The sequence below is a fragment of the Megalops cyprinoides genome, chromosome 19 (genome assembly GCF_013368585.1).
Source record: "Megalops cyprinoides isolate fMegCyp1 chromosome 19, fMegCyp1.pri, whole genome shotgun sequence".
NCBI classification, from domain to species: Eukaryota; Metazoa; Chordata; class Actinopteri; order Elopiformes; family Megalopidae; genus Megalops; species Megalops cyprinoides.
The window spans coordinates 21,060,786-21,076,619 of NC_050601.1; the positions used below are offsets into that span (position 1 = coordinate 21,060,786).

The 15,834-nt window shown below is 43.6% G+C and overlaps 1 protein-coding gene across 1 annotated transcript; it reads left to right on the top strand.

The window, feature by feature from the left end:
- Positions 1-258: 258 nt before the first annotated feature.
- On the top strand, positions 259-7,549 carry LOC118795103 (E3 SUMO-protein ligase CBX4-like). The gene is made up of 5 exons (XM_036553466.1): positions 259-492; positions 629-672; positions 1,468-1,533; positions 4,314-4,380; positions 5,528-7,549. Exons 1-5 carry the CDS (start codon positions 424-426, stop codon positions 6,887-6,889), a joined length of 1,608 nt encoding a protein of 535 aa, XP_036409359.1. The 5' UTR covers positions 259-423; the 3' UTR covers positions 6,890-7,549.
- The last annotated feature ends 8,285 nt before the right edge of the window (positions 7,550-15,834 follow it).

Consider the following 15,834-nt stretch of genomic DNA (forward strand, 5'->3'; position numbering starts at 1 on the left):
ATTGCAGTTTCCATAGCTCCCTCTTGGCGTTCAATTCCGCGCTACATCCAACAGCTCCGGGATAAAACCTTGTACCCAGCCCTTAACCTCCCCCTCTTGTTTTTGACGTCATGGCCCTGGCTATTGCATGAACTGTCTATTGCAGCTTCTCAGGCGTGCACATCTCGCTGCGTATTGCCAACGAACACCAAAGCTAGCTAGAGGGAGCAGAGAGAGAGAGAGGGTGAGAGAGAGAGAGAGAGGACGAGAGCGGGGACAGAGAGAAAGAGAGAGGGGGAGAGTGAGAGAGAGGAGAGGGAGGGAACACATTTTTTCTTCAAACAAGAGAATAATTGCCAGTCGCATAACGCATCGAGCGATAGCCTCGGTCCGCGGATTTCAAGCCTTGCGTCGCTGGGTAGGTCCGACCTGATCGGAGCGAGAATGGAGCTACCTGCCGCAGGAGAACACGTCTTTGCGGTGGAGAGCATCGAAAAGAAACGCATACGAAAGGTATGACCCTTTCCACAGACAAACCCGTCAAGGATTTCGGTGGTTACGGGCTGATTACTAACGCTACGGGAAGCGCCTTATTCTGCAGTGATGTCGAACGTCTTATCAAACCCCGCTTCCCTTCTTGTTTTTGCAGGGCAAAATAGAATACCTTGTGAAGTGGACAGGGTGGTCTTCTAAGTAAGTCTGTTCAGTTTCCCCCGTTTTTTCTTGCTTTTTTGGGGTAAATTCTGCAGTCGACTAGACCGCTTTCTGAATTCTGTTGCCAACTATGGTTTTGTGAAATCCGAAATGTGCGTGCGCGCGCGATAGGTCTCACTGTAGCTACGAATGCCATCACTAATTTATGCAAGGGAAGGGAGAGAGTATGGCCATCTAATCCGGTTTTAATTATTTTTTCCTCTCTGTCGTACATATATATAAATGAGTTTTGTGGGGGGTGGGGGGCGTTGTACACTCGAGATTATCCACCGTCTCAGTAATATGCATGTCTGTTTCGTCACCATTTCTTTCCCTTTTAGTTCCACAGGAAACCTAATTTTCTGTGGAATACGGGTTTTATGTATTGACGCTAAGGTACAAAAGGGACATCTAAGCACTGTATGGGCCACCACTGAAGGGAGTAGCCCATTAACACTGTATTAACATACATTAGAAGTTATCATCACTAACAAATGGCTTTAACAACAAATAGCTAATGTGAGTTTATACAGGCCGAGCAGTCAACATGCAAACAGATTTTTTTGGAACCACGTATGGAATATTAAAGCTCTCACGAATAGCTAGTGTGCGTCGCAGACATTTTAACCAAAATGCCGACAACTTTGTGTTGCATATGTTTAGATAGAGAGCAGTAATGACTTTAGGTAGTGTAGCAGAGTACCTCTGCCTCACACTGTTTGGAACTGTGAATCAAGTTAATAAATCGGCTGCTTATAAAATAACATGTTTGTCTTTTTTTCGCTCCCTTGGTAGATACAACACGTGGGAACCAGAGGAAAACATCCTTGACCCGCGACTGCTCGTAGCTTTTCAAAACAGGTGAGATAAGCAGCCAGCCTCGTCTTGAGAAGCTTTCCTTATATAGTCATAAGTAAAGGGGCGGGGCTGTCAGTACTCCTTTTCAGGCGGGGGGGGGCAGCAGGTCTGTAAACACAACGGTAAATTCAAACTCTTCTGGCACGATATGACTGCTTTTAAAAGTAAATTTCTCTGGAGATGTATGTAAATATTAGCTTTCAAATACTGCGTGCCCTTTAATAACATAGAGGAAGTGAGAAAGATACACTGGTTATTCAGTTATTCAAGCTGACCTTTTCAAAACAGTCTAGCAAGATCTATTTACATTCACACATCTGCAATAATATAATTTATATTTAAGTATTCTATACAAACACACAGGCACACAAACACACACGTGTCCAAACACACACACTTGTGGCAGGTGTAAAGTAATGACACATGTCCTTAAAGTCTGAGTGTGTCAGTGATGCATATTTTAAAAAATAACAGGAGTGAGTGTCCCATGTTATGTGGGAGTAGGCAAGAGAAGATGAACAGCTGGTTACTAATAGGCCTCACTGAGTCAGCACTTTTGAGCCAAAGCCTAAATTTACTAACTCTGTGACTGAATGTAACTAACAAACCCTCCAACCTGTGCCCTTTCTGGTGCACTGAACCCGTACACAAGGAATGGTGAAGTATACGGGTCTCACAGATGCATGGGTAACTAGTTCAGTGAGTAGCTACCCCCCAGCGTCAGTCATAGTCATGCACACTCTGGAGCAGTATTACAGTGAGGGAGTTGAAGCGCAAGAAAATGTCAGATCAAGCCTTGGCGTTAATGTGTCACATTCTATAGAAGCAATTTAAATAACAGGTACTGACTTTCACCATTTCCTGTTGACTACTGATGACTGCGGTCACTGACAGGTTGACTGGTTAAAACCCAAACAAACTCATGAAAGATGTTATTGACGACTGACTTCTGTTTGTCAGGATTGCAATGTATAAACTTGCCGCTGCAGTTTGTCAGAGCAATTTTTGGCTAGGCCGCAAAAATGCTTTCTAAGTCAGTCATTCCTGTCCCGAGGAATCACGCACTACAATTGCTCATTCTGGTACTGTCCTCTGCTGAATGCAGCCAGCTCACTCAAGAGAGGATTCAGTCAAAATTTTGCCGATGGTTCTTTGCATGGACTTGCGGCTCGGCATCTTCTAATTTCCTGTGTCTGCTCCTCTGAATACCGGTACGGGAAACAAGGGGAGAGCCACAGGCATCGTGGCTGTAATCAGCATTGAAACTGATGCCAAGTGCTCTGGGGTTTCTATAGTAATAGGTGACACCGCAGTGAAATTACCCCGGCATTTTATTAAGCCTGGAGTTGATCGGCCTGCCGGCTCTCCGTGGAGAGTGGGGGGAAGGGATTAGCAAATGGGAGGATGTAATTACCTCTTCCTTAAGAGGGAAGCTCCACGCTTGACGTGGCATGGTGCATATCCATGGGCTACACATGGATGAAGCAGGGAGTTTGCCTTGGATCCATGTGTTTCCATATTAGCGTTACTGCAGTGTTCGCCCCTCCCCAGCCAAGGCATAACCAGCGTGTATTAACCGGTTACATTACATTACGACAGCCTCCGTGTAATGGCACAAGGTCAACACTATTTTCAAGTGAAGGATTTTTTTAGCTGACAGCTTTGCTCTCTGGAGAACCTGATTGGCTTTAAATACGGAGCTATAAAAATATCCAGAGCCCTGAGTCTAATTAGGGTTTTGGTGTGACTGAAAAGGGAGAGGTGAATGGGGGAGGGTGGAAGGAATGGATTTTTTCCTTTGCGCTAATTGAATTCCCTTCACTATAGGTGTGAGGAATAGGTTCATAAGTACTAAGACTGAGCTACACTCATAGGTAATGACACCGAGTATGGAACGTGAGAGACATTTTGTCCTTGAATTTTTCGTATTATCCAAAATTTGAACTGATGTTTGTGAAATTGTAAAATTGCCATGACAACAGTAGTTGTCATATCTGTTGAGATATCATGATAAAACAACTTGTTCATCACATTGCAAGTTCATATTCAACATTTGGAATATGTCCACATTGTTTGCATACTCATGGTTTGTGCTTGCTACTTGGCAACAGCTCTTGGCAGCAGTCCCTGTGAGTTTTCACAATGTAAAACATTTGAACAGTATATGTGGTGTTCATTTGATTCACTTGACAGAGACACTAAAACATTAGTTGAATATTTTTTCATCAAACATGAAAATACTCATCAGTTAGGTTGAGAATGTCTGTATGGTTAATTTTTTTTCTAAGCATTCAAAGCAGGAATACTCAGAACACAATGTTCCTGCAGTAGCCCATTTTAAAAGGCTGCCAGAAGCAATTTGAAAAAGGAATATTAAACTACACATGCATAACATTGGTGTTGTATCTGTTCAAAGGAGTGCTATATGCAGTCAAATCAAGTTGGAATTTGCAGTCTAGTTAGTATGTATTAATGTAATCAGTTCAGGGTTCATTTTAATGTACATATACTGTGGAAATTTTACCCACTCTCATCATGTCACAGATTTAGATTAATTAGAATTATCTTTAATTTCGAACAAGGATGTTATTGATTTGATTGAGTTTTTAAAACTCTTATGAGATATGAGCATTTCTGGTATGAATCAACTGAAGTGACATGCTCCACCCTCTAAACATTCCAGATCTACGGGTCTGTCATATCTCTGTGCCGTTCGTCAGGCGTGCTGTGATTGTCTGTGTTTTGTGTAAAATGAGTACTTTATAATGTTGTTCATTTCACAGGGAGAGACAGGAGCAGCTGATGGGGTATCGCAAACGAGGACCCAAACCAAAACACCTCTTTGTCCAGGTAACTTTTCCAAAATGTATCACTGCAGAGCAGCTGACTAAGAGCGCATTACTTTCTGATGGCATAGAAAGATCACCACAGTGGTAGCGAGACGTGGGCCCGCTGACCGTAAGATAAGGTCAGGTGCGTGACAGGTGCTCTTCTCCTTTCGTTCCTGGTGATTTGGGGGCGAGCCTGCAGGGACGGAGGGGCGGTGGCGTGTTGCACTGCTACGACATGTCGCATACTCCTCACAAAAACGTAAAAAGAAGGAGGTGGTGTCGCACTGCGTTTTCCTGTGTTCACCATCATGTTTAGACTTTGTGAATTAGAATGCACAGTAATTATTATGGAAGTGAATTGTCAGCTTGCTGGTTAATTTGAGAGAGGCATACCAGAGTGATGGCTGTGGGTTTTTGTTGTTTCTGTTGAGTTTTGGGCTTGCTTGTTCAATGCAGGCCCACAGTTGATAGACTTGAAGCAGTAGAGAAGTGCAGATCAATGCATGACATACATGTTCCTCTTTGTTTTGGATGCTGACCTCTGAAACCCCAGGAATGTTTCTGTATAGACATGCGGCCATGTTTCTAGCTTGAATCTAGTCTGGGGAACTAAAGGGCAAACATCCAGACAGTGTGGTTTTCAGACTTGGTTTTCAGAAACTTAGAGTTAAGTGGAACCCTAGGGTTTGAGTCCCCCTCAGGGAGGCAGGGGGTGTGATTCACGGTCAGACACACATGTGGTGTAAATGCAGTGATGAGGCATGACAGGGCCTCTGTTTGCGGTGCTCTGAAATATCACTGTGATGTAATAGAAACAGGGCCCTGGGGGGAGGGGTCATGGGGGTTGAATAGTGTGTGGAGTCAGATAGCTGGGCATTGGTTGGATGCCTTGTATGGACCAGATTCCAGTCTATTTCCTGCTGGCCTAGGCAAGGGCCACCATTGTTGAGGTCAGTAATGGGAAATGAAGAAAGGGAGAGAGCAACAGATATTAAAATAGGACATGATTTATCTGCCGTTTCTCAGGTAAAGACCTCCTCAGACCCTGCATAAGGGCTGGGAGTGCAACGTTTGCATTGAGCAGTAATAGTCGTTTTAGCTTTTCCTCTCATTTTCGTCTCATTGATGTTGATTATGATGTTGCTGCCTCTCTTATTTCATTCCAGCTTCCTTCCTTTGCACGGAGATCCAGTGTCCTCTCTGGGTTTCGGGAGATGTCCGTGGATGAGGACAGCCGCCCCAAACTAGACCCCATCCTGATGCAGAGGTCACAGACACAGCACTATCAGCTGAACAGCAAGAGGCACCACCAGTACCTACCAAATGCCCCAGAGAGCCAGATGGAGCAGCAGACCAATGGGAAAAAGAAATACTTCTACCAGCTCAACAGCAAAAAGCACCACCACTATCAGCCAGACCCCAAGATGTACGACGTGCAGTTTCAGAGAGCGAAGGAGGTCAAAGGTCAGGAAGCCACCAATCACAGGCAGAGCCCCCCGCCTGCACCGCAGCAGAAGTGGGTCCCAAGCAAAGACTCGGTCTGCTCGAGCAAAGCGCACAGCGATCCCTCTTCGGAGCCACCGAAGCCGCAGGCCCCGCTGAGCGGCGCCGAGCCGGCTGCCGCCCCAGGCGCAGAGGACGCTGCCCTTCCCAGCGTCGTCAGCAGCAAGATGAAGATCATCAAGAACAAAAACAAGAACGGCCGGATCGTCATCGTCATGAGCAAGTACATGGAGAATGGCTCGCAGCCAGCCAAGGTCAAAAAGGTGGACACGAGGGGGATGGGGAAACCAGAGCAAGGGGACAGCAGAGAGGAGAGCCCCTTTAACAGGACTAAAGGGGTAGAGGGAGAGAAGGATGGGCTCACGAAAGACACCAGCAGTGGGGTATGCTCTGCTGACTGTGGACGGGCTGGAATGCACCCCTCAGTGGAGCTGGGGAACTCTCCAAAGGAGGAGCCCAGTGTGCCGGAGCAGAACAAAACGGAGGAGGCTATGAGTCAAGTGGAGCTGCCTGAGGACCAGCCTCTGCAGCTGACCACCAAGCCCAACCTGACCCCCTGGCCCTTCGAGATGGGCGTCCTGTCACGCCTGGACCAGCGGAGGAACCAGCCGGCCCCGAGCTTGCTACACCCCCGCAAACGGCCCTTCCCCGCACCGGAAGAGGGCAGGGTAGGGCGCAAAAGGTTTGCGGGGCCCAGGATCATCATCGCCCCCGGCGACACCCTCCCTCTGCCCCAGGACAAACCTGTGGACCTCCATCTCCCCAGCGACCACCTCAGTGGTGGGCAGAGCTGTGACTCAAATCCTGAGGAACCAATTGACCTGAGCCTGGTGAAGCCGAGACCACAGGTGACTCCGCCCACCAAGGAGGTGGGGCCAGAAAGGGAGAGGGAGGAGTCAGAGGCAAGGTCAGCTCAGGATGAAGAGACCCGCCTCCATTTTAAACCTTTCCTGGGGAACATTGTTATCACAGACGTCACGACAAACTGTCTCACTGTCACCTTTAAGGAGTACATCTCGGTTTAACAGTGACATGGCAGCAGAGAACTACTGATTTCCTGGAGGATTTGTACATAAACCCAGATTGAAATTTGTACATATGAAAAAATAGAATTTATCATAAAGAGCAATGTAATTGTTACTGATGTTTTACACTCAAATGCTTCTTCAGTGCAGTAGATAAGCAAGAATCCGCATGTTTCCAAGATATTGCATTAAACAGAGTAACATCACACGGCTTTTAAAACTCCTGCTTCATCCAGCAAACTACTTTGTGGAATAGATGTGACTTTTATTATACAGCAGTTTATACCGAACTCGGACTACTAAGAGAACACACAGTGAACTTTGGAGATTCTTGAGTAGTTACTGACCTCTGATACTTCTAATAAGCCTTGCAGGCAATGCCTGTTTACAGCAGATATCAGGGCTCAGATTAAAAAGCACTTACATACAGTTCAATGTATACGAGTATGCCTTCTTCATCTGTATTGGGAGAGTTTTATATGATTTCCATTGGTCGGTTTCATTCTCGCTCTATAAATGGCGTTTCAACCAAAACGAGTTCCCGCGGGAGTTATTGTGTCACCTCTCCTTCTCTGAGGGGAAAGCCAATGTCACGCTGAAGATAAGGAAGATATGAGCCTCGAAATGCATGCATAATAAAGAGGGCATACACACCCCCTTGTGGCACTGCCACACTCGGCTCAACCGAGCCACAAAAATGCTTCGGGGAATGGTGTTTTCTTTGGAGTGAACTGAGCTTCTTGTAATGCCACACATAATGAATACCAACAGAGTAGGAGTCAAAATGGAAGTCGCACTATTCTGTTTTTCTGGTGGGGGTTGGCGGATGGGGGGCGGGGTGGGGTAGATTACTGCTTCAGCAGTAGATGATGTTGTTGTTCTGTTTATCATTTGTTGTAAATGTTGAAATAGATACTAGATGATCTGTATCGGTCGAATTCAATAAGCACGTTCTCAGACGCGATTTTCGCCCATGAGAGTCAGTGCCTTATGCTCCGATTTTGTTTGTTTGTAAGGACCTGAGTGTTTTTAGCATTACCACTACCGCTTCATTCAAGATCCATATACTGACAGGTTTTTTCACCATCTTGGTCATCTTTTCACCATCATTTTTGTGCGAAGGAAAAGTACTTCATTCAGTTGCGTAACGTGTGGGGGTTGGCAGAATAGTTTTTTGTAATGTAATCATATGAAGATAACTTATTTTGACTGCTGCTAAGATATGTGCGTGCATGCATGTATGTACGCATGTGAGTGTATATAAAACAAACTTTTGTTTTTTATTACAACTGCCGTAGATGCATACTTCTTCAATTTGGAAAGTCAACGCAAATAATGTGGCCATCCTGGAGTTTTTATAGTTGGCCACCTTACTTCATGTCAGGAGTCCAGAGGCTTAAGAGCCAAGCCCACGTCTTCCTCCTTTTCTGTTCATGAATATATGTTCCTCAAGTGGCTGTAATCTTTTTAAAGGAGGGGTGAGACAGCTGCCTCTGAAGTGTTTAAGGAATAAACAATAACGCACGTTTTCAAAATGACACAATGAGGCCATCTGATTATGACAATGGCCCAATGCATTGTGGGTCATGATGGAACTCTAAATAACTGCCGCCTTGCTTCATTGACATAATGTGAAAAACCCTTAGCTAAAGGCAACGGAGTCTGAGAATCTGGATGGATGTGGGAATCTATTATATGAGGCCAATAATCTCAGTCCATTAGAACTTGCAAGGAGAAGAGGTGCGAATCAGAGCATTTGATCTTTATCCTGATCCTCAGTTGGTCCTTTACCATTGTTTTAGGCTTGCTTGTGTTTCAGTGTTGCAGGAAATACGATTTCCAGAAGTAGAACTGCCTATTTTGCAGCTAGCTGATCAAAAACTGGACCTTTCAGCAAGCCTTGAAAAAAGCCTGTGAAATTTTCAAAGAAATGTATTAGTCTGATTTAACTGATTTTATTATTCAAAGCTATTCATGCAACCCTAATATCCGAGGAGGAAAAATGAAAGTACGTTTTATACTGAAGGGAAGGGATCAGCAGGCGAACTAAATTATGTTGGCATTAGCTGCTATTAAGTCAGTTTGCAGCTGCATACTAACTAGGGAATCAACCTGTGTTAATCTTCACTTTCCATCGTGTTGCGTTCGCTCCCATGTGACTGATTTCACTTGCCCTGCACACGAGCAGAGGTTCAGTAATAGCTACAGCAGTAATCTCACTTCCTGCTCTGCAGGTTCAGCGCTGCTTAAGACTCAACAGCCTCTGTCGCTCTCCCTTTCAACAGACGTAAACCATTTTTCACGCTTACGCACTAGATTACAATGTCATTGGTGTATACTGCTTTACATTGATACACATTAGTATACACTGTTATACACTAGTATATACCGACATGCACTGTTATTCAGATTTTTATGTATTCCCATACTGCAACTCAGAATCATGCAGCTTTTGTCAGTGGAACCTCCCAGTCCCAGTCCCAATGTAATCACAGTTATAAAAGTGATATGAATATAATAAAAATATTAGTAGTAGTAACATTACTAATGCTGATATGTATGGTAATGGTTGTAATGGTTGTAGTTACAAAGTGGTTTTCTTAAAGGACTTTACAGATGGTGATATCATCCATAGTTGTGGGTGGAACAGCATGGTTCCTTAAATGCATCAGTGGGATTCATCTCTTACAGACAGCCGTGTCTCACACAGACCTGTCTACACACACAGAGGTAACTCACCTTGCATCCTACAGTGGCACGTCTCCCAGTGCAAGTGACTGCATTTCCTAGGAGACGGTGCTTCCTGTACCCCATTCCATCTTTATTTTTTAAGAATTGCACAGAGCTGGATAGCATCTTAAAGCTACCAAATTTCAGAGGTACTTTGGATTATGTACTAATCGTACATAATTTGTCTTTCATAATATATATTTGAAATATTTTTTTGAAAAAATTTTTTTTTATGGAAGTGTCTTCACTTAACAGTGGAGAAAAGGGAATCACCAGCACATAAATCACCAGGACATAAATTATGAAGATAAACAGATACTGTCTTCGCTGCATGTTATGTATAATTAAACGTGTTTGCTCACATTAGAGGTTTCATATTATAGTGTTAGAATCCCAGGGGAGGTTTTGAATGCACTAACAAAAACTTCATTTAGAATGCGATCAAGGAGACATATAATACTTTAAGGCATTTAAAAAGCAACATTTATATCCAACCCAGCACTCTCCCAGAATTACAGACATTTAGTTAGCAGTTCCAGACATTTTTCTCAGCTGGTAATTATGCACTGGTAATGAACATAATAAGCCAGGGAAAGCTTTCATTCTAGGCCACGGGTAAGCAAGCTCAGTCCTGGAGTGCCAGGGATGTTTCTGGTTTCTGTTCCTTCTGAGCTCCTAACCATCACTGATAGAGAACACAGGCCAAACCAAAACCTCACTCTATGAAATACAGACCTTGCTGGTCATTGATGAGGTTTTCATTCATCGCAGACAGCTGAGATAAACGAACCGCAGTAGTACAGGAATTAAGTACCTTACATTTTGCATGATAAATGCAAATGTCTACACCTAATCTCCTTTTGCATAAATTTACATATGTTACATATTTCAGTGGTAATTGCTCAAAAACTAGCAGTAGAAATAAGAAATAATTACGTGGTTAACAGCCAATCAGCACAGTCATGTTAAAACTGTACTGTCACTGTCCAACATGAACCAATCAGCGCAGTCATGTTAAAACTGAGCCGTCACTGTCCAGTGAGAATCAGTCTGCACTGTCGTGTTTTCTGGACAGACCTGTTCCTCAACTGCCTTAAATAGAAGTTTGGCTCACATTACATACTGTTCACATGCAAACAAAACAGTGTCCAGGAAGAAAACTTTGCCAGTGCGTTTGCCACAAACACCATGTGGCTACCCATTCTGCAGTTTTAACTTTTCATTGTTTCATGTACGTACTATAGGTAGTGTGGTTAATGACCTCTCTCTAGTGACAAGCCTAATCCCTGCCTCAACGATGATGTAAGGAAACCAGAGGCTGATGCCAGATCAGTGATTTAGACGATGAGATGATTCAGAGATGAATCAGTATATTGATGAGTGGGCAGGGGGGTAGGGCAAGGGTCTGTCAAACTGTGCATGGTTTTGAGGTTAATCTTAATGGAAAAACCCCCATGAGATTTTTATTCAGGGTAAACTGAAAAACTTTTCGTGAAACCCAAGTGGGAAAAATCACTGGAATTCGTGGTGTTTGGTTCTGAAGGTATATCTTATGATTAACTTATTGTGGGTGAGATATAAATGTAAATTCCATTAGGAATAACGGGTAGTACTCAGGAGAAACATGCTGTTGGATTTAAATGATTACCTAACGGTCTAATCATGAAGAATTACAGTGTTACAGTGAAAAACTGATAGTGGTTTAACATGAGCCCCACGAAGAACTGACCGATCAATCAAAATGTATTTGTTATAGTGCATTTTTTTCAGTTGCTCTCTCACAGACAGCTGGATGGAATGCATCCAGATTGAATCGAAAGCCCGGACAACCCAGATCCATTTGAGGGAAAACTGAGAAATTATTCCCTGACCCCAAGAAAAGGTGGTGGAGATACAACCACTGTAGCGAAAGGTGAGAGCAGACACCCCACCCGGCCTCGAACCCGGATGGGGTGACCGCTCTCGCCCATTGCTACAAATGGTGTCAGAAGTGGGATGGCTTGCCGCGAGGCCATCGGAGGCGTGCCCAGTGCGTGAGCCGTATGAGGGACCCCAAGGTTCTGTTGTCCCTGTTGTGTGAGGGACCCCAGAGATGGGTGAAGCACAGTGTGAGGGACCCCAGAGATGGGTGCAGCATGGTGTGAGGGACCCCAGAGATGGGTGAAGCACCAGTGAGTGGGGCATCCTGGGATGGGAGAAGTACGGTGGGAGATGCGCGAGGGACGCCTTGGTGCGTGAAGCGCGTGGGCGCACTTCCCGAAGGGGAGGGCAGTGTGACGGAGTGCCGTCACTACGGTTGAGTATGCACTCTGACTGCCATACCAACGAGCTTGGCTCTTTGGCGTCGCGGTCAAAGTCGCATGGCCGGGTGGGCTGACTGCTCTCGCCCTTCGCTACAACCACAAAAGGGTGACATACAGCACGAGCAGTGGAACAGAAAGGCATGCAATCCTCAGGATAGTCAATTCGGTGGTTCAAACAGCGATTATGTCTCGTTGCAGCAGTGTGGCAAACCAAAGGCTGCAATGTCAATTCCCAGAGGCAGCCACTGCTTCAGTGCTGTTAAGCAAGGTACATAACTTGGATTGCCTCCAGCCAGCCAAATGACTCATATGTAAAAACTCTGTTATGCCAGTCACTCTGTATAAGAGCACCTGCAAAGCAAATGTCATAATTGCCATAGTAGTGCAGAGTAGTGTAGAGTAGTGCCTCTACAGTGTAGAATGTTGTAGCCCTGGATGTGTTTACTGTAGTAGCCAACAAAGCATCACACCTTCTTTTGTATTCCAGTTGGACACGTGGTTTGGCAATGATATTGCTTGGCTTCCATTCATTGCTACTTGAATCTATAGCAACAACAACAAAAACAGCAAGAAAAAAGAATACACCGTCTAGTGGTAAAAGCGTTACTGCATTGGTGAATGAATGAGTGAATGAATGAGTGAGGATGTGAGTGACCAAGTGAGTCACTGAGTCACCTCCTGATAAGAAAGGGTAAGCAGCCGTGAAGACACATGACAGCTATGACGGAGTTATATTCTTACCAATAAAAATGAAGGAAAACGTGCAGTACAGAAAGCTGTCCATGTGTGCTGTCTGGTGAGATGAAGATTCTAGCTATTCAGTGTCACAGTTTCTTTATAAGCATTGCTAGTCTCAGTTCTGGCTTCTGTCAGATCAAATAAAGCATGGACCTTCATCGCTCTGGTTTGACATTAATAAGCAGACATGTCACAGTGAAGTCTGCACCTTACTTGAATAACCAAAAGCACCACATAAAGGAGAAAGAGACACTGCTGCCATAACGCTGTGACACTGCATCAAAGATTTCCACTTTTGTGTACTGTTGGTATTAAACTTCACCAGCTGAAACTCATTTTTACAGAACATTTCGGTCTGAATTTGAACCACCTAAGTAATTTTTATTTGCACTACTAGAGCAAATTACTCATACCACCACAAGAAAATGGTGAAAAAAAATTGCTACATTATGTGCCTTTCTAGAAACTGAGCAAACAGGGTATATAGGTTAGCTAGCTGTAAAGACCTGGTGGAAAGTAAATTTATAATTTTAATACAGTCAACTGTATCATACACAATCATAAGGTAGGACATCAGCAAAGCAGCTGACAAGTTTCGGATATCCAGTCTGGGGCTCTAAGCTGTAAATCATTATGCTCATGTACGTCTTAAAGCTACAGCAATTAGAAACTACATTGGTATGCACTTACCTGAAGGAGGGAAAAATTCTTAGTTTACCCCTTTCTAGCTAGTGTTATGTGGCTGTACTCAGATATTAACTGGTTTGTTACTAAAGTTTTTATTTTCTCTTCATTGCAAATGGTCCTCATTAATGCAGGGACACGGATGTTCATTTTAACGTAAGTGAGGTGAAATAGCAGAGAAAAAGCTTTTTATCTTCGCAGTTGCTATTCTTAGGAAGCTTTAATCATTGATATAAACGGATGTCCACTGACAGTAAATATAACTAGCTGGATTAGGGACCTAGGTTGCGTGTGGACTCCCTAGCCGTTCTTGTGTCAGGTCTCCCTTATATAGTATGTCTGGGAACTGTACACGTAATTGGGATGCAAGTGTGCAAACAGTGCCCTTTTAATTTAAGGAGAAGCACTGATTGTTAACCACTTGTGCCTTGTGGTCCAAATCCTAGGAGAATGTGTGGCTGCATTGTACAGAACACTAAGCCGGAGAGACCAGATGATTTCCAGTTCAAAGGTGGCATCTATACTTTTTTAACAGTAACTACATGGCTCCCACAGTGCTTGTAATGTTAGCTATAGTAGGGTGTGTATAACTAATGCGTGACTATGTCTCACTTAGCCTCACGCATGCTGGCCAGCAGACAACCAAGGTACATGATTGGCAGGCAAACCAAAGGAGTTACTCAGTGTTTGAGGGTTTGTCAAACAGCAAATCTGGCCATTAATCAAACATGGCTTGAATATCAGTGAGAAATACTTCCTGATCAGTCACTGGGCAGGCAAATCATCTGCTGCTTATGATTGCTTGGTCTGTGTGTAAACATAATCTCAGTTTACTGTATGACACCACATATGTTATCAGACCTGAGGTGTGATTGTCATGTGAGGTATGGTTTCTTGCTGAGCATTATGGTATTGAGGACAAATCTGGAGGTCTACATATAGCCTTATACATCATAAGGCTAAGGCATAACGTCTTTCACATTTGTGAGTCGTAAAGGCTTTTACAACCACCTCCAAAGCACTGTCCAGCAGGTCTAACTAAAGCTTTGAATAGTCCTGGGTCATACACAAGTGCTCAAAATGCAGAAGGCAAATGGATCATATGATCACAATAGGTTAAAGATAAAGGAATTACTCTAATTGAAGCTCCAAATGAAGATTTGGAAGGAGAATCTGAATCTGAAATCTGAAATCTGAAATCTGAAATCTGAGATTGTTTAGACAATTCCTACCCATCTTATCCTCAAGTATAAAAAATCTACTCACCATGTCCTTTTCATGTCTGCTGTTAACAGTACCCCCCCCCCCCCAATCTCCTTCTTATTCATGTTCCAATGTGTGATGTCCAATGTGGAGGGGGTCAGAAATCTTGGCCCCCAGCAAGGTGTGACCCCTTCGTTGGGCTCCAAGCCAAAGAACTGTACCCCTATACTTTCATCGATATCAACACCTCTTATTGCTTTACAATTCATATCTATGAGATTAGTAATTACTCAGATAACTTTCTATGTGAGAAGAAGCAGATGTTGCACATACTCATGTTAGGTGGCAAAAATACAGGCTTGTTTTAAACTTATGTCAGAATTATTGGGGATGGCAATGGTTGTGATCTGCTGAAAACACACAGATCTGGTGGCATATAAAACACTATGGGAATTGTCCTCAGACTCCAAAGGATGTCAGTGGGTTGTGTGAGATGGCTCAAACAATGAGTTTTTCATTTGATGTCTTTCCATCAGTTTCCTGTTCTCCTAAAGGCAATGGGTACAGACATGAAACTTAGCTCACATGACCTATTTGATATATCCAATGTGTGTATGATATTATACAGTATATAATACAATACAAATGTAGGAATGAGCTGTACCAAATATGGCCTAATTATGAAAGAATCAATCACTTCATAACATAATTCTGACTGCGGTGAATGCTGGCAGGATTGTACAGCAGAGTGTTTTAACTACTGGCAGAGTATCAAATTACTGTAATTTGTGCCCTTACTGGGTCACAAGAAGTGCTGTTCTAATGTCCAACAGGAGAATATCAAGCCAATTAATAATAAGAACTCTGATTATAGTATTATAAATGAACATTGAGTGAGTGATACTTTGCAACTAAACTGTTCTGCTTTTCTTTTGTATTTTGCATTCATTATTAACTAGTTGCTCCGAGTACTATAGTGTGCCTGACTGAACAATCAGATCACAGTCACGTTCTATCACAATAACTAGGACAGATGCAGAACATCAGAGCACAACCTTTACATGGATTGCTTCTACATTTCTACTAATGCCTCATGCACAGAGGCAGCCCTCAGCTTCTCTCCAGGTGGACTGGGAAGCTGTAATAATGAGTAATTTTTGGTGTTGGATTCACCCACTTCAACATAGTGAACATTTGCAGCTGTGTTTATTTCATGCACAGAGAATGAACCAGAATCTTTTCAGCATGCTTTCAACTGGACTTTATGGTAAAATATATATGTGGTAT